Source organism: Anas platyrhynchos, chromosome 11, assembly GCF_047663525.1.
Source record: "Anas platyrhynchos isolate ZD024472 breed Pekin duck chromosome 11, IASCAAS_PekinDuck_T2T, whole genome shotgun sequence".
NCBI classification, from domain to species: Eukaryota; Metazoa; Chordata; class Aves; order Anseriformes; family Anatidae; genus Anas; species Anas platyrhynchos.
Window position 1 is genome coordinate 11,260,052 of NC_092597.1, and position 23,324 is coordinate 11,283,375.

General features: G+C 40.4%; 3 protein-coding genes across 26 annotated transcripts in view; 1 reads left to right on the top strand and 2 right to left on the bottom strand.

Moving 5' to 3' along the window:
- Positions 1 to 7,450, bottom strand: part of ACSBG1 (acyl-CoA synthetase bubblegum family member 1) — a 36,195-nt gene extending 28,745 nt beyond the window's left edge. For 2 of the 19 annotated variants that reach the window (XM_021277772.4, XM_021277766.4), the window contains exons 1-3: positions 4,842 to 5,177; positions 4,000 to 4,039; positions 3,351 to 3,429 (exon numbers count right to left, since the gene is read on the bottom strand). Coding sequence is in view for 4 of the 19 variants with exons in the window: in XM_021277763.4 (XP_021133438.3) it covers positions 1,462 to 1,691 (230 nt within the window). In the remaining 15 variants the exon portion in view is untranslated. Of the gene's footprint in view, positions 1 to 1,461; positions 1,818 to 2,760; positions 3,314 to 3,350; positions 4,040 to 4,841; positions 5,178 to 7,140 lie in introns of those variants that run through there. The other 17 variants (XM_072043217.1, XM_072043214.1, XM_072043218.1 and 14 more) reach the window with 11 other exon arrangements.
- A 118-nt stretch (positions 7,451 to 7,568) lies between these two features.
- On the top strand, positions 7,569 to 13,240 carry DNAJA4 (DnaJ heat shock protein family (Hsp40) member A4). Its single transcript, XM_027465915.3, has 7 exons — positions 7,569 to 7,830; positions 9,449 to 9,629; positions 10,563 to 10,667; positions 11,444 to 11,671; positions 11,751 to 11,981; positions 12,454 to 12,554; positions 12,634 to 13,240. Exons 1-7 carry the CDS (start codon positions 7,699 to 7,701, stop codon positions 12,850 to 12,852), a joined length of 1,197 nt encoding a protein of 398 aa, XP_027321716.1. The 5' UTR covers positions 7,569 to 7,698; the 3' UTR covers positions 12,853 to 13,240.
- An 813-nt stretch (positions 13,241 to 14,053) lies between these two features.
- SKIC8 (SKI8 subunit of superkiller complex) lies at positions 14,054 to 22,128 on the bottom strand. 6 transcript variants are annotated; one of them, XM_027465921.3, is made up of 11 exons: positions 21,844 to 22,128; positions 21,535 to 21,578; positions 21,399 to 21,426; positions 20,587 to 20,692; positions 19,552 to 19,724; positions 18,305 to 18,453; positions 18,014 to 18,107; positions 17,124 to 17,217; positions 16,354 to 16,446; positions 15,682 to 15,760; positions 14,054 to 14,322 (listed from the first exon to the last, which is right to left on the bottom strand). In XM_027465921.3, the coding sequence occupies exons 2-11, from the start codon at positions 21,544 to 21,546 to the stop codon at positions 14,233 to 14,235; spliced, it is 918 nt and encodes a 305-aa protein (XP_027321722.1). In that variant the 5' UTR covers positions 21,547 to 21,578; positions 21,844 to 22,128; the 3' UTR covers positions 14,054 to 14,232. The 6 variants fall into 6 exon arrangements, with proteins under 6 accessions (XP_027321722.1, XP_027321721.1, XP_027321719.1 ...); XM_027465920.3 differs by having other exon boundaries at positions 21,864 to 22,127; XM_027465918.3 differs by having other exon boundaries at positions 21,535 to 21,635; positions 21,864 to 22,124.
- Positions 22,129 to 23,324: the final 1,196 nt, after the last annotated feature.

The following is a 23,324-nucleotide window of genomic DNA, read 5'->3' on the forward strand; positions in this document are numbered from 1 at the left end:
ATATTTTACTACTGCAAAAGAAATATATATATATATTATCAAAAGCTTTCCAAGATTTCTTCAATTTTTTTCTTTTCCATAAAGTCTTTTTCCACAGTTTACTCCTGAGTGTGCTTATCTGGGATTACAAAGCCCTGAATAGAAGAAACCATTATGATAAAATGGACCCCGGCCATCTGTTTACCTGAGAGGATCAAGCAAATCTTTCAAGCAATGTAACATGTAAGTTCTTATCTAAGTAAAAGTGAAGTTAAATCTAACTTAACAGAAAGAAGTCTACCTAATACGATAGTTCAGTACATGGGAATCAATAATTAGTACTCAGTGATACTGACAAACTTACAATAAGAAGCTAAAATATTTCCTTTGAGATTTGTTCATCTATTCTGAAAATCTTGGGCATTTTGAAAAACTCTAAATAGAGATGGGGAGATTTTCTCACAGGAAATATGATTACAGCAATGGAGTAACAGGAAAAGGGAAATGTTTTTTCCCTTTTGTGTTGGCTACCTAGGACAAAAAGAAGAGAGCAGCCGATAGGGTTGTCTTTCATGTAAAAATGTAATATCAACTCTGAAGTAAACTCTTTTAAAAGCAAGTTCCCCACTCCCTGCTCAAAGAGATGGGATACATTTTAAGGTATCCCATGATTTAAGTTCAGTTGCCTTTGATGGAAAGATGATGCTCAACCACAAAGGCAAATTACGACCTAAGGTTTATTCCCTCAAATTTAGCAGGGAAGAGAGCTCTACATTCATAGCTGCAGCAGGGTATTTTTGAAGGTCCATTCAAAGTACATAGTATGAATGGTAGTATGTGCAGAGCAAACAGTACCGAACTTTTAGTCTTTGTTGCTGCTCTATTCATTGGAGACACATGAAGGGATGGTTCAGGAACATGACCACTCTTTTCTTTAAGACTATCAGAATTTTGCTATTTTATGGTATTTAAGAATGTATGTAATCTTACCACATGGTTGGAAAGCCATTAATCATTCAATTTACTGCAGTATAAGAGTCTAGTATCTTACCAGCATTTTCAGCTAGCATTCCCTGTCTTTACTAAGCTGTGAGCAACCGAGCCACAGGAACTCAATGTACCTCTTGTTGGAACTGCTATACACAAACCTCTGCTGAGCCCATTTCTGGGACTCTGCGCTATAAAATGAACACTACACAATTAGATATAGGCAAATAGGATACAAGCAACGTAGTTCATACTGAGTGAAACAGTTAGGATTAATGCCAAACTAGAAGTTAGCATAGGAGAGTAAATCCATTTAGAATCTTCATTACAATTTTCTCTCATTTTAGCCTCAAAAGATACTTCTTATTCGGAATCAGATTGAGTCACTATTAAGAAAGTAAGGTTCTTGTGGACCCACATGGTGGTAGAAGATGAATTTAAGTCGTGAAAAACTGGAAAATCAGTTCATCAATATAAATACGTAAACTACTTTACCCATTTTCATCTTGTGATTTTTTCGCAAGAGTCTCTCCACTGTTAGGCATGCTGACAAACCCTCTAAAGCTGGTGACAAATATGCTAAGAACTGTGAAGGTTGGGCATAAATAAGCCACTTGAACAACAGAAGAAACCAACACTAACTGGTTATTTGTTAGAAAAAAACAACACGTAATAAAGAGGAGGAGACTACAGCTACAAAAGCTGTTTCTTTCTGATTTTAGCATGCTTGAAATGTCGCAGTGCCTGTGAGCTGCTTACTGCTAAACTTTCTTTTTTATTCAGTTTTCTTTAATTATCCATGAGAGGAATTTTAATGAGCCTACAATGCTTTAAGATGCAAATCATTTCTTTTGCCAAGATTTTTAACAAATTAGTTCACAGAAGTTGAATCAATTCTGATTTTTATTACCTCTATTTTCAAAAAGGAACATTCAGCGAAGTTAATTTCTTAAAGAAAACACAGATTAATTACATTAGGAAATGCCTGCAAGTCAATTATACCAATGAAACCCAGTACTGCAACAGCCAAGCACCTCCTCCAGCATCACAGCTACCAGCACTTCATTCACTTCACCAAACGAGGCCTACCATATATTGTAGGAGTTTCTACACATGACTGAACCAATTAGTTCCCAGGATGTAATAAAGTCCAGTTTGTCCACTTAGGCTACTTCTCTACTAATAAATAAAAGCCAGGGAATAGCTCAAGCCACCCACTGTGAGGATCTTCCCTGCAACAGCTTTGGTCTGAGCCAACTGGTATTTCCCCACACAACTGCCACAGACAGAGGGGTAACTTAAGCCACGGGCAGTTACTAGAAGACTGTGTTAATGGCAACCCTTCTCAAAGGAGAGAAGGATGCAAGCTGTGCCCTGCCATTTCCCTCAGAGCCGCAGAACATGCTCAAGAATGTTATTTACTGGTACAAAGCCACGTTGATTAGGAAAATGTAGGACTAGTATACTTTATAGATGCTTTATAGATTGATATTTTATTCCAGAGTATTTGCACCATATCCAAATGCCTAATTACTCATAGTGAAATTTGAAATTAAAGGAAAAGAAAGAAAGCTTCACAGTGGGATTTTAAGTGCCCTATTTTCACCACTCACAGAAAGTCACTTTGAAAATCCCTGAACACAGAACAGGGGATATTTCAACTGTAAAAAACACTTTACCTCACAGAGATATGTTTTGTTCTGTTTTTGATCAGGGCTGATTTAATTCCTTTGTTCTGGAATAATTCTCACTTTGCTCCAAGGACTGTTTTCAGAAAGCCCCTTGATATCTTACCTGAGCTTGCAACTAGCTTTCCAGAAGTACTTCAAAGAAAAAAAAAGAAAAAGAAAGAAAAAAAAAAAAAAAAAAACACAGATTTGAAACTCCGTTGCAAGAAGTCTCACTTTATCTTTTCTTCTGGTCATGTGAAATGTTTTCCTTGCTATGTTAGAGGAAGGAATCCAAATAGATGATCACATTACCTTGTATAACTTGTATCTTGGTGTTGAACAGCTAGTCTCATGGAAGAGAAATGGCTGTTTATGCTCCAAAACTTGTGCTTTCATTTAATAAACAGAAGAAAACATTTCTAAATAGAGTATATAGAGAAGAGATCTCTTCTATAACTTAATTTTAACTACAGAATTATGAATGTCATGCTGTAAGAAAAAATTCCACAATGAAATTGTCTTTGCTGTCCTAGTACAACGTTTTTCAGTACTCTTCAAATACATCTAGTAAATGAGGATAACTTATGTAAAGCTCAGTAAGGAATCTTGACCTTCAAACAATTTTTACATGCTGCAGTTTACACAATGCTGTTGTTAGCACAGTGTTTTCTTTGATGCCTGTATGCAACACGCATGAGATTGTGCTCAACTCACAGACTGAATTCTTGCAATGGGACAGGCTGCTTCTTCCAGCTGCAGGTGAAGCTTTCTGCGGATTGACAGGCTCACAAAGCTATGAAGGAAATGAAGAGGTGAATAAAGCTCATGTGTTGTTTATGTCCTTTGTTTTACAATCATGATTGGTACCTTCCAGGAATTAGTGTTAAGACACTGTCGCTGCAAACTTGTGCTGTCACAAGATCCCAAACAGAAATATTACACACGCCAAAACAAAGCCGTGCTGTTACCATGGCTCGTAACCAGCTCAACCACAGTGCAGAGATCAGCCGACAGGTGGGTGGAGTGCTTGGCACTCCATTCATATTTGGGATGGGGTGTTTCAGGTTTAATTCACACTGTTGCCATGGCAACATAAAGTTGTCCATTGCTGCGTGCTCTGTCATTTCTTCCCTAAGGCAAGCGTGTTTGTCTCACTACAAAACTTATGTTCATTTAAAACAAGTGGAGAAATATACTAATTCTGGATGCTCCTTGCTGTTTATCCCAGTTAGTTTAAGCAGGCCGTTGATTCATGCAGCTGAACAACTATGCGTGATTGGCTTTTTTTTTTTCTTGATTTCGTGACTGGTAAAAAAGCTTCTTAATGTAGAACAATGGTTTCTGGTAGAAGCATGATGCTAACCTGGTGGTCCTATTGTTATTTCAGACTTCCAGCACTGAGTCTAAAAACAACAACAAAAAACATAACCAGAAAAAAAGGTCTATAATACTTTTTCAGTTCCTACTTCAAAGGCTTGATGACATTAGAACAAAACTCTAAGCCCAAACAGTACTTTGGTTATGCTGCCAGTAACTCTTACTAGATAAATGTGTACTAAACCACTCCTGGAAGATCAACTAATTTAAGTTAGCTTGGACTAAGCAGTAGTTAAGAGTAGGTGGTTCCATAATGAAAAACCCTAGGCAAGCAACATCTTTCTAAACTCACGCATATGTCTTCTACCAATTCACTTCTAATGAACAAATTCTGATTAAAAATAAAATTAAAAAAGGACAACTTTTACCCTTAGATGAGTTTCCCTACACTTCCAGAACTGAAGAGAATTTATCTGCACTCAAATCAGCATCTTCTTTACCATGAGGGTTGTGAGGGACTGGCACAGGCTGCCCAGAGAAGCTGTGGCTGCCCCATCCCTGGCAGTGCCCAAGGCCAGGCTGGATGGGGTTGGGGGCGGCCTGGGCTGGTGGGAGGTGTCCTTGCCCATGGCACGGCAGTAGAATTAGATGATCTTTAAGGTCTCTTCCAACCCAAACCATTCTGTGATTCTACAGTCTCTAGGCTAAAATGAGGCATCTACTTCACAGACATTGGGCAGGAAAAACACAGTTTAACCCACAAAACACTTCGCTATCCACAAACATATCCAACTGCCATGTATTTGTATATCAAGAAATTTCCAGTAGCAATCTCTAAAAATGTTTTCTCTCATTGGCCATGCTACAGTGACAGGAATTTCACCTTACCTTTCTGAAAAATGCACTCTGCTTTTAAGGAACTGTTCCACAATCAGAAAAAAAACACCACACCACAGACCAGTTCCTGTAAAGCTGTTGGAGCATCTATACCCAAAGCATCAAAGTTTGCTTTCAACTACAGTTTGTACAGATGGAGGAAGAAAATTGTAAGAAAAAAGCAGTTGTGAATGCACACAAGGAAAGAGCTATTTCTGAGCACCTAGAGAGAAGAATGTGACCCATAAGGTCAAAACAACTGTTGGTTGGTGGACAAGCACATCTAGAAACAATTTTGCTGCTTCCTTCTGAGGAAAAGCCTGGTTTAGACTGCAAGCAATGTACAATCTCACAGTTACTCACAGGTGTTTATGTATCCAGTTTCAAATTGTATACAGGCCCAAAACACTCACAGCTGCACAGCCTTAACCAATTAAAATGGTACTATGGAAACAGGTCTCTCTTATTCACTTTGTATTACTATCACTTGAAGTTAATTACTTCAGATTGTCATATATTTTAATTAAAACTTGGCTCTGAAAAATCCTCTGAAGATGCTAATCACTCACTACAAACTGCCCTAACATCTTAAAACAATGCCATCATTTCCATTTTCTTACAGATATTAGTCTTTTACTTTTCACCAAGAACAAAAATGCTTTCCTAAGAGCTGATTTCTGCCCAAATTATCCTTTCAATATTTCATTCTGTGGAAAGAATTCCAGTACCACTTGAAGTCCACTACATGATACTGTTCTAAAACTTTCTGAAGCATATCTTAAGAAAGACTAAAAACTATAGGTTGAGTATGTTATTTAAAAGGTATTTTTCCTAATGCACTGTAGAAATCATGATATCTGTTTAGGTTTGGATACTGGAAAAATCCAGCTCAGCAGCAAGGAAGGTTGTTGTGATTCAGATTTCACCTTTGTGAGGGACAGCTGAAGCTCCCTTTATGCAAATGTCAGTGCCTTTGAAAACACAACTCCCAAGCACCCAGATTTACCTTTTTTGTTTGTTTGTTTTTAGGTTATTCTTGGAACATCTTTACAAAAAGTCAAGGGTGCTCAAAGAAAGCCCTGCTGCAGACTGGACTCTGGGACGCCACTTCCAGCAACAGCTTAATTGTTTAGAAGGCACAGTTCACTACATATGGTGTGGCCAGGTAAGAGAAACAAACACAAACAGAGAGATTCTGTGAGTATTTCATAAAATGCATACTTCTTACAACCTATAAAGATGATGGATGTTCCAAAAGTCAGGATGGAGGGAATGTTTTGACTCATTTTGTGCTAACAGTGAGAATACCTATTTTAAAACCAAATACAGAGTCCCCTGGTGGTTAAATGAAACAGGCAGTAGGAGCTAATTATTCCCCAAGTCCCAGTCCAGTCCAGTCTTCTTGGAGAGAACAGAGCTTCTCTGCTTTTTTTTTTTTTTTTTTTTTTTTTACACCTAGACACAGACTTGGTAAGTAAGAAGTGACAAGGTGATTCATAGTGTTGCATGCAGCAGGAAAAGAAGGAAGGAAAAGGAGAGCAAGAGATCGGGTGTTCATCTGAGAAGCAGGTAAGCAACCGCTGGTGAGGAACAACCAGCTAGAGAAGCATTGTGCTCCCCTCAGGTACCGCAATCACTGTGGTTGTCAGAGTAGAGGAATGCAAACAATAGCGATGGACTGACACCACTTCCATTTACTCGAACCCCAAACACCAGCCCTTGCTACTTTCCCTGCTAATTCTTTGACTAAATAATGAGTTAGGTGTCCCAGCTGGCTCCAAAGATGGAGAAAACGAATGCTTGATAGTAACTATAACCTGATAGTTGATTAAAAGAACACAAAGCAAGAGGCCCAATGCTCTTCAGCAAAAACCCACAGCAGAGCAGCTTCTGGCAGGGTACTCACCAACAGCTGTGACTGTGAGCGCACTGACCAGAGCTCTGAGCTGCCCTGTCCTTACAGAGGGTTACATTTACGCACACAGGGGTTCCTGCCCCCCGCAGCGATGCACTGCCTGCCTCTTTGCAACTTGCTTCAAATTGACCTTTGAAATTCAATTTTTGGTGAATTCACGACGTGCTTGCAAAGCCTCTGGAGCATTCAGCTACTGCAAACCTGTTAACTGGTTTAACGTTACAGCCAACTTATCTTCAAGGTAAAAACCATTGAAGATTATTTTTTTTCCCCAAAAAATTAAATTCCCACCATACAATTTTTTTTCTGTAGTCATTTTTGGAAGTTTCTTTACTTGCTTGCCAGGGCAACATCACAATTTTACGATACAGATTTAGGTGCTTTGCTGTTACTAACCACGCACCCAGAGGACAGCAGTTACTGACGCTGACCCTGTGGCGCTGAACCGTTCCCTTGGTCACTGCTTGGATTTTTCCCTGTGGATTTTTCCCTGCTCCCCGCCCTCAGGAGCGCCTGCCCGTTACCAGGAGCGGGACACACGCCGAGCAGGCGGCGGCGGGGCCGGGCAGGGCCCCGTCACTCGGGCTCCGAGCCCGCCAGCCCTGACAGGAGCGGCCACGGGGCCGGGCGCTGAAGGGGCCGGGCCCAGCGCAGCCCCCCCGAGGCCCCGACGGGCGGTGGCGGCGGCTGAGGCCTGGCCCGGCCCCGCCCCGCCGGTTACCGGCGGTGACGTCACGCGCAGGGATTCTAGACCGTTCCAGGGCCGTGACGTCCGGCGGCGTCATTCCAGAAGATTCGGCCGGCGCCGCTATAAAAGGCACGGAAGAGGCGGGGCTCGCGCAGAGCCGGGCGGGCGGGCAGGTGGCGGGGCCGGGAGGCTGCGGCGCTGAGCGGGGCGGCAGCGGCGGGCCTGGGGCCGTGACGGGCGGTGAGCGCAGAGCAGAGCAGGGCACCATGGTGAAGGAGACGGAGTACTACGACATCCTGCAGGTGAAGCCCACCGCCTCCTCCGAGGAAATCAAGCGCGCCTACCGCAAGCTGGCGCTGAAGTACCACCCCGACAAGAACCCCAGCGAGGGCGAGCGGGTACGGAGCCGGGGCCGGGAGCGGGCCGGGGGGCGCGGCGGGGCTCGGGGCTGCCTGGGCCGGGCGGGCCCCGCGTGGCCGCCGCCTGCAGGCCTCGGGGCCCCTCCGCCGGGGGTGCGGGGCCGTGGGGCGGCCTCCAGGTGGCGGCTCCTGGGGCTGGCGCGGAGCTGCCCGGCTCCCTGCCGCCCGGGGGAGCTCCTCTGCTCCAGCGCTGCCCCAGCACGACCACGGACGCAGCGCCCTTCCTGCGGCACCCGGGATGAATGAAGGGTGCGGGTGTGCAGAGTGGGTGAAGAGGCCTCGGCTTGGCAGCAGGCCTGGTGCTCGGCCGCGGCAGGAGGGCACGATGAGGAGGAGAAGGGGGTATCGAGGCTCCTTCCCCTGGGCACTGCTCTCACCATTCCTTACAGCTGCCAGGAGTTCACTCTTAGCAGTGATGCTTTTTGAAGCAGGTGAAGCTAGAAGGACTCCTGCTGCCTTAATGGTCATCGTGCTGTATTGGATGTTGTGAAGGTCAAAGCTGGATCCACCTGCCAGCACTACTGTGCTCGTTGGGGTTGCAGTGGATGGATTTGTGCTTACGAACAGCATGAGTTCCTCTAAAGAACCACAAATGCAGGTGGATAGGGTAACTACCCAGAGGAAGCCATTCCATTGGGCTGAGCCATGAGTGGACTGTTTACAGCACATCTGTTTTATTTAAAAAGAGAGACCCACTCAGCTTCCTACATTGTGTATGAGAATAAAGGAGCACCACAACTGGAGACCTATGGAAAACAAACTTGATTTATAGGTTTATTTACATAGAAATGGGTCTGATAATTAATACCCTAATGTAAGAAAGGAAACACAATAATTGTGCATGTAGTATACTAACTCACAAACCTAAACTAGTTAAATAGTAACATAGGCCAAGTTAACTTCCAATGCTTCTGTTTTTGGTCTGCAAGTTTACCTGGTCATAAGCAGATCATGTTGAAAATGAGCAAGCTGAACAAGCCATTTCAGCCCATTTTTCAATGCTATTTTCTATTACTATTTTAGTAATAAGATTTAGTAATAGAAGCCTTTGGATGGCTTTTTAAAGAACGTCACATCTGGATAAGGGTGATGTTTTGATTTGTATCCTAATTCGTTCCATTTGTAATTACACCAGTGCTTTGTCACTTAAATATTTGCTTAATTTTAGCTGAATATAGGAGCTCAGCAGCCATTAAAGATCCCTGTGTAGCTCTAGAATGACTAGTGCTGCTGTGGCCAGTGAGCATCCAGGGACCCCAAAGACTTAGGGGATAGCATCACATCCCTTCCTAAACAGGTTTGTTAGAGGTGTATGATGGCTGCAACCCATGAGCATCAAAGGGGCAGTTTGCATATGCCTGTAAGTTGGATGCGACTCCAGGTTTGTGTGTAAAATGCTGGTGGGTGGGAGGGAGAAGACGGCTATTTTTCCTGGACAAAAGTGTATTATTAGGCTCTATTGTTGAGGGAGTTTACTCTTGGAAAAAACAAACACTGCAAGAGTATTGTAGTGGCTCAATCTGAAGATTGAGTTGCACGTGAGAGGGTTACATTTCCTCTTGGTCATAGTTGTTCAGAGCTTCTTTTTTCTTTTTAGTTTAAACTCATATCCCAGGCATATGAAGTTCTGTCGGACCCAAAGAAAAGGGACCTCTATGACCAGGGTGGGGAGCAAGCTATTAAAGAAGGAGGCCTGAGTGGCGGCAGCTTCTCTTCACCCATGGACATCTTTGACATGTTCTTTGGTGGTGGAGGCCGAATGAATAGAGAGAGAAGAGGTACACAGTTCTAAACAAGTTCTAGAAATTCTAACCATGCACTTAAGCATAAAACAAGTGTGCTCTGGTACTGCTGTTCTGCTAAGTGCACGTAGTGTGGGTTTTATTAGTTGAATTGATAGATCACGTAATCTATGAATTTTAGTTAATCTAGTAGTAAGATTCTAATAAAATAGATAACATGATGTAGCCATAGCAATCTTATTACTTGTGCTTATTTTATTTTTGTTAAAATGGGTATGGGTAATTTTTAGGGGAGGGGGGAAGTACTTGTCAAGGTGGCTAGCAGATAAGTTTTAATTTATCTTCTTTCTAAATTTGTGCCTCACCTGCTCATATGCTTTGGGCAACTTGCTTCAAAGGACACCATCAACTTAAGTTAATGTTGAATCCCATGAAAAGATTTGGGAGAAATTATGTGGCACTAAGTACATACTGTTGCCAAAAGCACAATGATTTCTTCTTGTTCATTCCCAATGTCTGTTGGAAGAGCAAGTAGTAACTTGCTGCCATGTCTTTGAAATCATGCTATGAAGTGGCATGTAAATATATAGGTAGGCCTAACAGCAATTTCTAAATTGACTAGATCTGAAGCTGGTAGTGTCCTTGCATCTTTCTGTTTTGGTTAAGCTTATAAAATTATGGGGAGAAGGAGGGGTCGGGTGGCTTTAATGATGCTTTACTTAACTACAGCTCAACTTTGTTCTGACCTAAGTGGGTGCAGCTTAGTGGAAGCTGATGGAACTGCACATGCTTTTAAGGGGGCTGAGCTCTGTTCAAAGTCTGGAATTAACATTTCTTCAGTGAGACTGCATGTATGGACAAGTATAGAAGCCTTTAAATAAGCATTAGTCCTCCCAGTAGCTGGGAGGACTAATTTTTCTTTCTCTGTTTTTTCTTTCTTTTTAATTTTTCTTTCTCTGTTTTTCCAAGGCAAGAATGTTGTGCACCAGTTAGGTGTATCTCTTGAAGACTTATATAATGGTGTTACAAGGAAACTGGCACTGCAGAAGAATGTTATATGTGGGAAATGTGAAGGTAAAATAAGCAGTGGTTTCAAGCACCTCTTTTTCCAAGATTTTCTTGAATAACATAGTGGAGGGCTGGGAACGAAGTATGATTTTTTTAATATATTTTTCTCTTCCCCCCGCCCTGAATCAGGCTGCTTTATGTCAATCTTTATTCAAGAGTAAGGCCCTCTTCCTAGACAGTGGCGTTAACCTATTGCTCTAATGGCAGACTTGAAGTCTATAAATTGTCATCAAGAGCACCTTTATTACATACTTGAATCGGAAGCTTTAATCAACAGCTGTTTTGTTAAACTTTTTCTTGAATAATTGGCAGTAGAATTGTAGCTAGGGTTGTGCAACTCGTTTTACACCTCTTAAGCATCCATAATGCCTGATCTTCACTGAGGTAAATCTTAATGTAGCCTTGTATCTTAGTATGTTTTTACATTTTTACTGAACCAATTCTTACCAAGGCATTAATGGAAAATGTAGCTGTGGAAGGCTGTATGTTGATGATTCATTTCAAAACCAAGATAATGGGGGAAGGGGGGGGGAGAGAGCTGGTGGTGCAGGGACACTATTAAATGAGCTGTGAGTAGAGAAGTTGGCTTTCTTTTGTATGTTAAAACTCCTAACTTGTGGGACACGTTTGTCATGGAAACTAAATTCTAATTAAATTGGAATTGCATTACAGAACTACTTAAGTTGCCTAAAGGTTCTCTTGAAGTCAGTGAGTTGTAGCTTGACTATTGTAGAATAACTTTTTTTTTCCCCTGAGATCACCTTTAACTTCTTCTGTTAAAGGCTATGGTGGAAAGCGAGGGGCAGTAGAAAAGTGCCCTGTGTGTAAAGGAAGAGGAATGCAAGTTCTAGTTCAGCAGATTGGACCTGGCATGGTACAGCAAATCCAAACTGTGTGTCCAGAATGCAAAGGCCAAGGTGAAAGAATAAACCCAAAGGACAGGTGTGACAACTGCAATGGCTGTAAGGTTGTAAGAGAGAAAAAGATCATAGAAGTTCATGTTGATAAAGGTGAGAGACGTTTATTTGTTCTGCATCCCTAATCCCATTTTAATAATTCTGTTGAGAGTTCACTGCTTTTCTTCTGCAGGTATGAAAGATGGTCAGAAGATAGTATTTCATGGAGAAGGTGACCAAGAACCTGATCTGGAGCCTGGTGATGTTATAATTGTACTTGATCAAAAGGATCATGCTGTCTTTCAGAGGCGAGGGCATGACTTAATTACAAAAATGAGAATTCAACTCTCAGAGGCTTTATGTGGCTTCAAAAAGACTATTGATACTCTTGACAACAGAGTTCTTGTCATATCATCTAGGCCAGGTAGGTCTTCAGAATTCTGATGCCATGCAAACTGCTTGTCTTCTGGACTGTGCTAGAGCTGTTTCTTAATCAACTGTTGCAACAAATCTAAACTGTACTTTTGCAGTCGCAGAGTCAGGAGTGGCAAAACTATGAACTGAAACTCTGCATGCAGAATTACAGCTAGCACTGTCAAATGCTTCTTAGGAAGTTGCTACTTCATTTGCAGGATAGACAGGCCATGAGAGGCCAGAAACTTACATATTAATCTGTGAATTCAGCCTGGAGGCTGTTCTAAGAAAAGCTGATTTGCCTACAGTAGAGGAAATACTCAAGATGAACTTCTATTTGGTGTTTTGATCCCTTTGCTTTGTTTTAGTGTGTTTCAGTATGCGTGGTGTTCTGTAGATTGCTCTGTAACCTAAAGTTTATTTTTATTGGTTACGAAACTCCTGTCATGTAAGATTGCTTACAACTCCTGACCTTTGTGCAGGTGAAGTGGTAAAGCATGGTGACCTAAAGTGTATCTACAATGAAGGGATGCCTATCTACAAATCCCCAATGGACAAAGGCAGCTTAATTATACAATTTTTGGTAAGTTAACTACTTGCTTTTTATAGCAAAGAAATCTATTAGCATCAGGAGTAACTATTTGTTTAAAAAAAAATTGTAGGTCCAGTTCCCAGAGCACCACTGGCTTCCAAGGGAGAAACTCAATCTGCTGGAGGCTCTGCTTCCTCCACGAGAAGATGTTATGATTACAGATGAGATGGATCAGGTAGACCTTGAAGATTTTGACCCTAGTGAGCAAACCTACCGTAACAGTGGGGGAGAAGCATATGAAGAAGATGAAGAGGGTCCAAGAACAGGTGTACAATGTCAGACATCTTAAAGCAAGGTGGAATGGCTATCATCTAAAATGTAAATTTTCACAATGAAAACTGCATGGCTGTAATAGCCACTGCTTCTGGTTTTTGTGTTCAGCAAATTGAGTTGCTGCGCTGTCAGTATCACTTTTTTTGTAACTAATTTATATTGTGTTCTTGTCTTTATATATAAAGCAAACGTCACACAGCTGGGAACCAACTGAGTTGGTATACATTTTCTTGTGCTGTGAAGGTTCTCACTTTATTTCACCTATGCTATTTATATAAGACTGGCAATACTGCTAAGAAGTGGAGTGTCTTATGTAAATATTTTCATACTGGAAATTAATTTCATAGAATAAAACATAGCTGAAGTTACTTCTAATAAATAGAACTTCACATTTTTTTTCTCTTCGTGCTTTGTAAGCTAGTCTTCTTAAACATGTTTCTCTAAGTTCCTGCTCCTTTGTTCAACTAGTTCAGATGTCTTTGTGTATGCAGTCCATTAACCAGCTAACTGTATTTCAAGAGTATTTTATTCCTGCCCCACTACTTCATAATACTGTTCTCCTGTCTCTTCCTTTTCTACAGATGAGAGTAGGCTTTTTTCATCACCTTAACTCTGTTAAGTGTAACAAGAAAATTATGAAGTATTTCTCTCCTGTGTATACAGTGCTTGACTTCAGAATGATTTAACCAGAGGTACTTCCCCCCTCAAAAATGACTTTTTTCAGAAACTGATGCTCTTTATCTCAGGCTTTCCTAGAAGGTGTTGTGGCTGTACAACAGAAGGCTATGCCTTGCATATACTGTTGGTGCTTTGTACTGTGCCAAGATAGCAAAGTAAAATTCCATTTTATCTGTTTTTATAAAAGCAGACTTTGTACTGAAGTAGGGTTGAGAACAAGTAGTACCCATTAGTGAAATTAAACCATGATGAAGGTGCCACCTGTCACCATACAATGGCTGGAACAGGTGTTCAACTTAAATGACCCTATCCCACACAGAGGACCAACACTAAGATGAATGAAGGCTATCATAATCTCAGTCACTCTTCCTTTTCCTAAAATAAGCTTGTTCAAGCTGGTCAACAATTTCTAGCTCTAGTCTATTTATGTGGGAAAGCCAGGAAGCTAGATGAGATACCAGTGGTAGATTAACTGAGCAGTTACCTCACCCATGACTGTATATTTCCAAAAATACATTTTTCCAAGGATTAGTTACAAGTTACTTGCAACTATAGCTTTTATTTTAAAAAAGTAAAGCTTTCTTTCATGCTCAACAATAAAGATTGCATATAAATTTCTGATTTTCAGTGGGAAATCAGATCAGCATTACTAAAATGCTTTTTATAAAATAAACAAAAAAAAACAAAAAAACAGGATTGCAGTGTTAACCAAAGACATTTAAACAGGACAATCATAGATATGGATTTCTTTGTCATTTCCAACAGATACAATTTTGGACCCACTTCCATTGTATTTCACTCCCCAAACCTGCAAATAGGACATAGAGAAGATCATAAAGGGGAGGTACTGAGACAAAGCATTTATTTATCTTTGCAACAAATAATGTATATCAACTACAAGAAGCAAAAGAGGATTATTTAAGAACATCCTCTCAGAGCTGATACAATTACAATTCCTGCTTTAACAAGTGATAAGGCTCGTAAGGGGATGAGACCTCTAGCTGCCTGGTAAATTCTTGCTTTCCACTTCCATTGACTACAGATCATGCAGCCTTAAGATACTTGGAAAAATACCAAAGTGTACTTGCCCCAAGTAGCGTAAATCTGTCTTAACGTTATTCACTCTTGGCTCCCATCTTTTCCTGAGTGTATTTTGAAGTGCTTTTCATGCAGACTGAGAAGCAGTGTATGATAAAGAATGACCTAGTTTATCCTTGGGTTAATTGAGAGCCATTTACTTACCAATGCAAAAGCAAGAGAAGTTCAGGTCAGTCCTTTGGCTTGAGCTAAAAACTTATCAACCTGTAAATGACTCTCACTCATCCCTTTTATTAGGATAACATCAGGAAGAATGAAGTCCATCCAGCACATTAATACAAGATTACAAAATAGCTGTATCAACATGTTTTGGGGGAAATCTCATACGCCACTTTTCTATCTAAAAACCAGAGGGATCAAGTGTTTCAAGGGGCTGACATATCCCTGCCTTCCACAAGTCCATGTAATTACAACTAAAACAACACTAGAAATCCAGTTATGCTTGGTATCAAAATCCTCACAGATGTAGATAACTGAAAAAGGGGTTACCAGCAAAAAAGTATTGTGGAAGAAAGAGTCTAAATAAAATATGCAGGAATTTCCATTCTTAAGTCTTCTCTTAAACATTAAAATACAGCCTTGTTCTACTTAACACCTGGCATTTGGGGAAAAAATAAGCTGGTACCTAACCTCTTTACTCAATTATAGCTTTTCTTCAGCAAAAATAAAACAGAGTTTCAAGGATGGTTTGAAACATTTTTTAAAAATACCATCCGTTTAAATAACTCCTTCCCCCTACACCTGCACACACTCTGTAAGTGATAAAAATAAATAAGACCATGAAGATAAAAAATACAGTCTGATAAGAATCCATTTGGCCACTCAGGAGTGCCCTTGTTTGGACCTGTAAAACTGGGTTCCGTGAAGAGCTCAACCTATACCACTCTTGGAATATTAGATTGATATTAAGTGCCTAAACATAGCAGCTTTTAAGATTTCATTATAGTAAGCTGAAGTCCAGCTCCACTTTTAAGCACAAGCACACACAACTGCACAACTTAAGTTTTCCTGTTTACAGTGATTTAGGTAAAGTGATGGTAGACCAGACAATATTAAGCTCGTAACATACCTGATCTTGGTGGTCAGAGAAAGTGTGAACACAGGTTCTTGTTCCGGCATCCCAAACTTTTACACTTTTATCAGATGAACTGGAAAAATAATCAAAATTTAAGTTAATAGATTAACTAGTTTACTTCAGAGCTTAAAAGATAGGGATAAATTAACAAAGATTTGCATCTTCTACCAGGTCCAGTAACCTTTAAGATACATCACTGTTTCAGTATCTGCAGTATGAAAATGAGGACTCCTGTTTTAGTCAGAAAATTCTTTGAAAATTCTTTATCCAGAGATCAAGAAATGCTTATTACATATACCAGGTCTCCCAACTGTCTAAGCTGTTTTAAGTGGCAGTTCAACTCAATCAACACGTACTACATTAGGTTGTACTTGTTTTTTAACAGCAGCTTTTCAGATATTTAGAATCAAATTGCCCTTTTTTTTGTTAAAGTATTTTTCACTTGTAGGGAACTACACTGCAGTGAGATGACTTACACTATAAAATAGTATTGACTACAACTGCTATTACATCACAAATCGGCTTGAGTCTTTTATTGTTATGTTTGCTATTCCATTACAAATTTCACTGCAATTTGAACACATCTACTTTCTGATTAATCTCCATTTATAAATATAAAACTTTTTTTTTTTTTTAATAAGCGTAAGAGTTTAAAATCCTCATTACCTGGAAACAAAATGGGTATCATCAGGACAAAATGCTACATTTAATACCCAGGATCCATGACCACTTAATGTGCCAGCCAAGTTTGCATGCTGTCTGTAGAAAGAACAAATTTAGAACACAGAATTGTAAGATCAACATTTGGTTTGTGAATTCCAGGGAGAAAGCAACTAGAATATACTGTAATCAGTGCAGTCACGAATAGTTCAATGGAAGGATCACGGAAGGAGGACATTTTTTCAACCAAGCTGTCTTGTGTTGCAATAGGTTCTGGTTTTCCATTTCCAAACTTAAAACCAGGTCACTACAAAGATGCATAGGTGGACAAAACAGTTTGGCCTGGAAAACTTCTACAAAGAATGCACAGTAATGCAGGTATAGAGGAGGGAAGATGACTGAATCAGTGCCTTTTCCTTCCCAGGAAACTCCTCCAATTTTTGGCACAATGCAAGAGAAAAAAAAGTAAACAATGTCACTTCAGGTAGGTACAGATGTTTCTGATGTGTAAACACAAACACACAGGACAGATATACAAAACAATTAACCTGTTGCTTACAGGGGCAAATATGAGGAAAACTGATTTCAAACTAAGACTATCATCTACCTATGTACTTCTTAAAAACTAGAAGATTTAATATTTTATTATTTAAGCTAAGGTTACTTATTCAATAAAGAATTGTCCAAAAGACGAAGGGAATTTTACATTTTTTACATCCTCAGCTTTTTGGAACAGTTACTTTACTGTTAGCATATCTTGCAAAATGAAAACTCACACATCGTAGATTTTGATATAGCCGTCATCTGAAGCAGTTACAAGTAACTGAGAATCTGGAGAAAATGTCAGTGAACGAATAGGCATCGCATGACCTGAAATTCAAAGTTTTACATGGCTCAGAATTTATCTCTACTGCTTACTAATGACAGTAATAGTAGTGAGAGTTACATCAGAACAGCATTCCCTGTTAAAAGAAAGCAACTTCTCTATGCGTCTGCTGGCTTCTTCACACAACATACAATGGGAACTGGCAATAATTCTGAGCTTTGAATGTTAAAGCATGTCCAAGGCAACACAAAAGTACTCTTTTCAGCTGAGGATCTTAATTAGAAGTGATGTAGGAAAACATAATTTTCTGATCTCACAATGCTTTCTAATATGACAAGCGTCATGTTTTCTAACATGATTTAATAACGTTTGAAGTTGTTGGGTTCTATATTATGCACTGGGCAGAATCTGCATGAACAGTAAAAGCTCACACCTTAAAAATGCGTATCTTTTACAACATAGTATGTTCAGTTGTTTTCTGAAACAAGAATACTTTGCTATAAATCTGATACCATATTCAAAAGAAAAATCACATATAGCAGCATAGATTCGGCTTAGTCTCACTTGTAGTGCACTACAATACAAGAAGCAACTGCAATTTGAGAAATGAGTTAAGCATTACTGACTTGATATTTTAAGATAGGGATGGGATTTATGCTACAAGCCTGAGTTTACAGTTTGCCTCTTATTTTGCAAATTAAGTAAATGAATAAATAAAACCTAATGGACAAAAACATAAATTCATTTATGCTGTGGCTGTTGTATCCAACTCTGACTTATATCTTTCAGTTTTCCTGAATGAAACCAGAACTTAGGTACTGCAAATAGGCAAACCATTACCTTCTAGCGTGTGCAAAAGTTTTCCAGTTGCAATATCAAAAATATTGATAATGCCATCTATCGCTCCACTGGCTAAGTATTTCCCATCTGGACTCTGTAATAAAACACAGCAAGTATGCATTTAACAACTGTATGAATTTATGCTATGTACCTCCCCTCCCGATGCTCTTAGCGGCTTGTCACAAAGCACGGTCGACAATATCACGTAGAAATAAAGTGATGAAAGAAAAAAAAAAAGGTTTATAACATATTACCACATATTTCATATAAGAGATGATCAGTTGTTCTTACATATGCAATGCTAAGGATGAACTTTCCTCTGGTATCCAGAGAATATTCTTTTTTTCCAGTTTCAGCACCAAAAATATTTACTTTTCCCACATGACTTCCTGTTGCAAGGTACTGGGAATCAGGTGAAAAAGCCAGAGACCAAGCATCAACTATATTAAAAAATAACAACAACAAAAACAAACAAAAAACCAACATTCAGTTATCTGAATACTGTTGTTAGTCCTTATCCAATGTCAGTTCAGAACGCATATGTTTAGACATTTATCCCTGGCTACTCTTAATACTCCAAACTCTACTAAATACTCCAGGAGCATACAAGCTCATTAATGTGAACTTCCTTTTAATGGAGTAAAGCATGAGATATTTATTTAAGTTTAGTGAAAGATGACATTTTCTACTAAGATCTCAAGTTTAGTAGCCCCTACTGCACCAACAAATTTAGCATTTAAGGCTGCATATGTTAAGTATAAACTCGTTCTTTTCTCCTCATGCTGACAGGTATTGAACCAGTGTAAGAAAGCAACAACTAGCAGTTAGCAATGCACATAAGATGGAGAAGAATCATGCAGATATATGAATTTAACGTGGATCAACATGTGTTACAAGTGAATTAAAAAACCTTTCAGAGTAATATAATATATTTATCTGGCACAACGTAATTCACAGATTTTTCTATATTCTTATGATTAATTACCTAAAACACTCCAAGATTGTTCTTGATTAAGGGACTGCCAATGGATCAATGAAGTAACAATAAAATCTTAGGCCCTGTGTTCCAACTCAGAGAATGCAACATCAGTCTAGACTTCAGCTTTCCCCTACTTTGACTTGTTCCCTTAGGCTTGGATGTACTGCATAAATAAGCATCACATATATGGCTTAAATTCAATTCAGATATAACTAGAAATCAAGACTCAGACTTTCTTTGTAAACCAGTCTGAGTAAGTGTTTGGATCATTTTTTAAAATATCTTTATATTAACGTATGTGTAAGAGCAAGCTGGTTTCCATTCTGCTTTATCTAACAAGAAAACATATCTAAAAAAGGGTAAATAGTGTACAAATGTAAAATCATCTGATATTACTTTATGTTGAGCTGATAAAAATCACTCAGATTTTAAGATTCTGCAAATCAAGAAAGATTTTAAAAAATCCCAGTCATCTCATATACCCTAATTATACAACGTACAGTAGTTACCACCTAGGTTTAGGAAATTTCTTACACACAGATTAACACTGATATCTTACCAGGTCCAGCATCTATTGACTTGATCTGTTTGCCAGTTTCTAAATCCCAAAGGCGAATATGGGCATCTAGGGAGCTGGATGCTGCAATGGAACCTGTGTGGCTGATATCCACAGATACCACACCTAGTTGGTGACCCTCTAACGTCCACTGTAGGTTCAATTTTTCACCATTCCTTTTGTTAAAGGGAAAGAAAAGGCCAGTTATGAATAGCTGGAGGTACTTAACTGAAATCCAACCTCAGATAAAACAAATAAACAAATTAACCCACACTTCTCAATTCTTGTCAACCAACAGAAGTAACCATGGAAAGTGAGGACAGCTATGCACAAATTGCTCACTGTACTCAAAGGAAAGAAACAACAAATCATTTATCGTATTTCTGAAAAGCATGTACTTCATTTTAAGTTTGCAAGGAGTCCCACAGAAATCTCCATCACACAGCAGTATATGACTACTTGCACAGCAGACCCAATCTGCCAGCTCAACATGAAACAATGACTAACATTTTTAGAATATCACACAAAGCTAGTCAAGTAACTAAAGTGAAGCACAGACTTAATATTGCCCTGGCTAAGAGAGAGGAAAACATTGCAAAAGTACACTTCAGTGTCACTTGTATGAGGATTATGAAGATATATTTCTTTTTTTTTTTTTTAGTAAGAAAGGAAGGTAACATTTTCTCTTTTACTTTGTTCTCATTATTCCTTTCACAGTATACATGCCCCCAATGCATTGTCTCATAAAAAGCTTCATTTCTAATTCTTTGGTTTCAAAATGCATCAAGTTCTACCATTCTCTAGCAGAAGACATATAAAATTCAATGTATATTTTCAGAAGGGTTTGTGTTCTTCCCAATTTAAAGCACATTGGAACGCTACCACTCCTGTAAAAAGCATGTACCAATGAAGATAAGCTTGCTCAAGAGCTGTGCCATGCTACCTGTTGTGGAAATTTAAGGTTGCTTTAACTCCACACTGACTACTTCCCAGGGTTAAAACCGGTTTTAACCATTCAGTATGGAGCAGTTCACTTACCACTTCCAGACCTTCACTAGATCGTCCAAAGAACCAGAGATCACAATTTCAGAACCATCCTTTTTGTTCTTTCCCCAGGCAACTGACCAGATGTCATCATCATGAGCTAAAAGAGAATATAAACATAGAAACTAAAAGTTAAAGTGGTTTCTTTTGATGGAAGATAACAACCAATTTTTACTTCCCATTATAGGCTGGACACCTATGTAATATTCAGAGCAGATAGCCCAATTAATGTCTTAACATGACACAGAGTAATTCAATTTAAACCAGGAAACTGCCCTTTTTTGTGTTCTTTTACAATTTTAAGATTGCTCTGACAAAGGTCTATATTGTAGCTGTATTTTGACATTTTTATGAAAGGAAGTTTTAAAGCATATGCAGCTGGTTTATCAGGCAAAAACCATGGAGTTTTTTTATCATAAGTCTATTGCATCTGCTGCAGCAAGAACGTGCTACTCTAGTCACAGTACCTACAGACTTCTCCTGGGACTACTTCAGTATGAGAGTCCAATCACCAAAAAAAGTGACGTAGGCTTTGGTAATGCTAAAATTGCCTGTTTAATATTAGCAGCAGACCCCCTTGCACTTCATGTCTATCAGTGCTCTGGGAGCCTTATCACTGCTTTTATTGTTTCAAGGCACACAAGGTCTATGTTTACCAAGGTCACTGTTGAAAAACTGCACAGATATGTTTAAGCTATTCAGATTTACATGTCATATAAACATAACCCAGGTGATCTCAGACACATATCTGCTTTACATTGCCCAAGGAAGCCAGTATTATTTAATAAATATTAGCATCTTCTCACCTTGCTCTTGCTTGAAGAGAATACCGTACTAGAAAGAAAAAATAATTAGTATTATGCATAAGCAGCCTAAAAAATATATATATAGTATATATATCAAACCAACAATTACTTCACTTAAAATTAAGTTCTCATTTACCTGCGTGGTCATGTCTTTATGGAAGCAATCTTAACAGGAATGCTCTGGAAGGAGAAAACCCATTAGGCTCAACAATAAGACTCAGGCTCAGAAACACCGCTCTGCAAGGACAAAACGCGGTGGGCACAGGCGTCAGGCGTGAAGAAAGCGCTGCCCTTGGGGCACCCCCGCCTCCCCACGGGACCCCCACCGCCACCACCACCACTCCTCCTTCACGGCCACAGCACGCCCTGAGCTACCGGGCCGAGCCGCGACGGGCCGCGAGGCACCGGGACGCGCCCTGAGGTACCGTGAGGGGCCGTGAGGTACCGGTCCGAGCCGTGAGGTACCGGGAGGGGCTGAGCCGGGCCACCGGGCTTTCTGTCGCCGCCGTCGCGCAGTGATGAGGCCTTCTCGGCGCCGCGACGATAGAGAGGGGCGGTGGCGGCGCCGCGCTCTCTGCCGCCGCCATGTGGCGATGGAGGCTCCGCTCCCCGCGCCTCAGCTGAGCAGCGCCGCTGAGGTAACGCGGGGCTGAGGGCGCCGCGGGCTGGTCCCGCCGCCTTCACGCGTCCCCTCCGGCTGCTGCAGGTCCCCGGGGAGCGCCTGTCCCTCCCTGGCTGCCTGGCGGCGTGGCCGGGACGCTGCCACCTTGCCGCTGATGGGCAGCAGGCTGCTCGCCGCCCGGCCGCCCCCGGTTCTCCCGCTCGTCACACGCAGGCAGCGACCCCAGCGGGCTGAGGCATCAGCCACTGTGCTTGTAGCTGTCCTAAAGCAGTCAGCGTTTTTTGGGTGACCTATAAAAAACAATAATGCACTTCAGTGTCGTGAGGGCAGCTGTGGGAAACGTGAGGGACTCGGGCAGCAGCAGGGCTGGAAGTTGCTGACTGAAAAGTGAGGCTGGCTGGCTTTTGTCAAGGGTGTGGAGGAGCAATGCCAAGCAGTCAGGGAAGACTGAGCTCCAAATTTACTTCTTATCGTAGGTATTGGGTCACTTCGCAAACAGCCGTCTCCCAAGGATCCTGGAGCTGCTGTAAATGTTGAGCAGCACTGCCCGTTTCCCCAGCCAGAGTGCCGAAGTTGGCTTTAATTTCACGGGAGGGAGAGGAAGCTGGTGACAGAGGGTGACAAAAAAGATAAGACTTTTCTTGGAAGCTGACTTTTTTCATGTTGCATTTACTGCCTCTGCTTAAGTTAGAGCTGGGAAAAAAAAAAAAAAAAAAAAATTAGAATTAAAGTTCAGGAGAACAAAGCGGCTTCCCTGAGGCTTTAAGCTAAAGACAAAGGATCAGTGGCCTTTCACAGTTTTTAATCAGTCTTTATGTGTACACAAAGCTCACCGAGATCAATAGAGCTTGTCAGAGTAAGCAAAGTAACAACCAAAACAGGAATTCTGAATGTGTCTTAACACAGTTCTGCAGTCAAGAATGAAAATCTGGGTAAAACTCTTACAAGTAATTACAGAATCCTTAGTTCTCTTATTATTTAGATTGAGCTTTGAGAGGCTTTTAAGGCAAGCTGCTTTAATACACTGAATTTCAGTTACTAATGATACACTGGAAAGCATTGTTTCAGTAGTCAGGTAAATTAGTGTATTTATGCATCCTACCAGGATTCTCCTAAGAATTTTTCCATTTAAATTTGTGCTTAAAATATCCCACTTTCACCCTATGTCCAAATGTCCATGACTGGGTTCTGCAATTCTGTGGTACTGTCATGTAATCTTTGAGAGTCAAAGTGTTTCTAATCCCTCCAGAATTTTCACATCACGCAGAGTTCTCCTATGTACCAGTATTAACCTTGTACACAGA

Coding starts and splice junctions, on each gene's coding strand:
- DNAJA4 (XM_027465915.3), top strand. CDS start 7,699: ATGGTGAAGGAGACGGAGTACTACGACATCCTGCAGGTGAAGCCCACC. Junction 7,831..9,448: donor ACCCCAGCGAGGGCGAGCGG/GTACGGAGCCGG, acceptor TTTTCTTTTTAG/TTTAAACTCATATCCCAGGC. Junction 10,668..11,443: donor TATATGTGGGAAATGTGAAG/GTAAAATAAGCA, acceptor CTTCTGTTAAAG/GCTATGGTGGAAAGCGAGGG.
- SKIC8 (XM_027465921.3), bottom strand. Junction 19,725..20,586: donor CTAGTGAAGGTCTGGAAGTG/GTAAGTGAACTG, acceptor CTTTAACAAAAG/GAATGGTGAAAAATTGAACC. Junction 17,218..18,013: donor ACTTTTGCACACGCTAGAAG/GTAATGGTTTGC, acceptor TTTGAATTTCAG/GTCATGCGATGCCTATTCGT.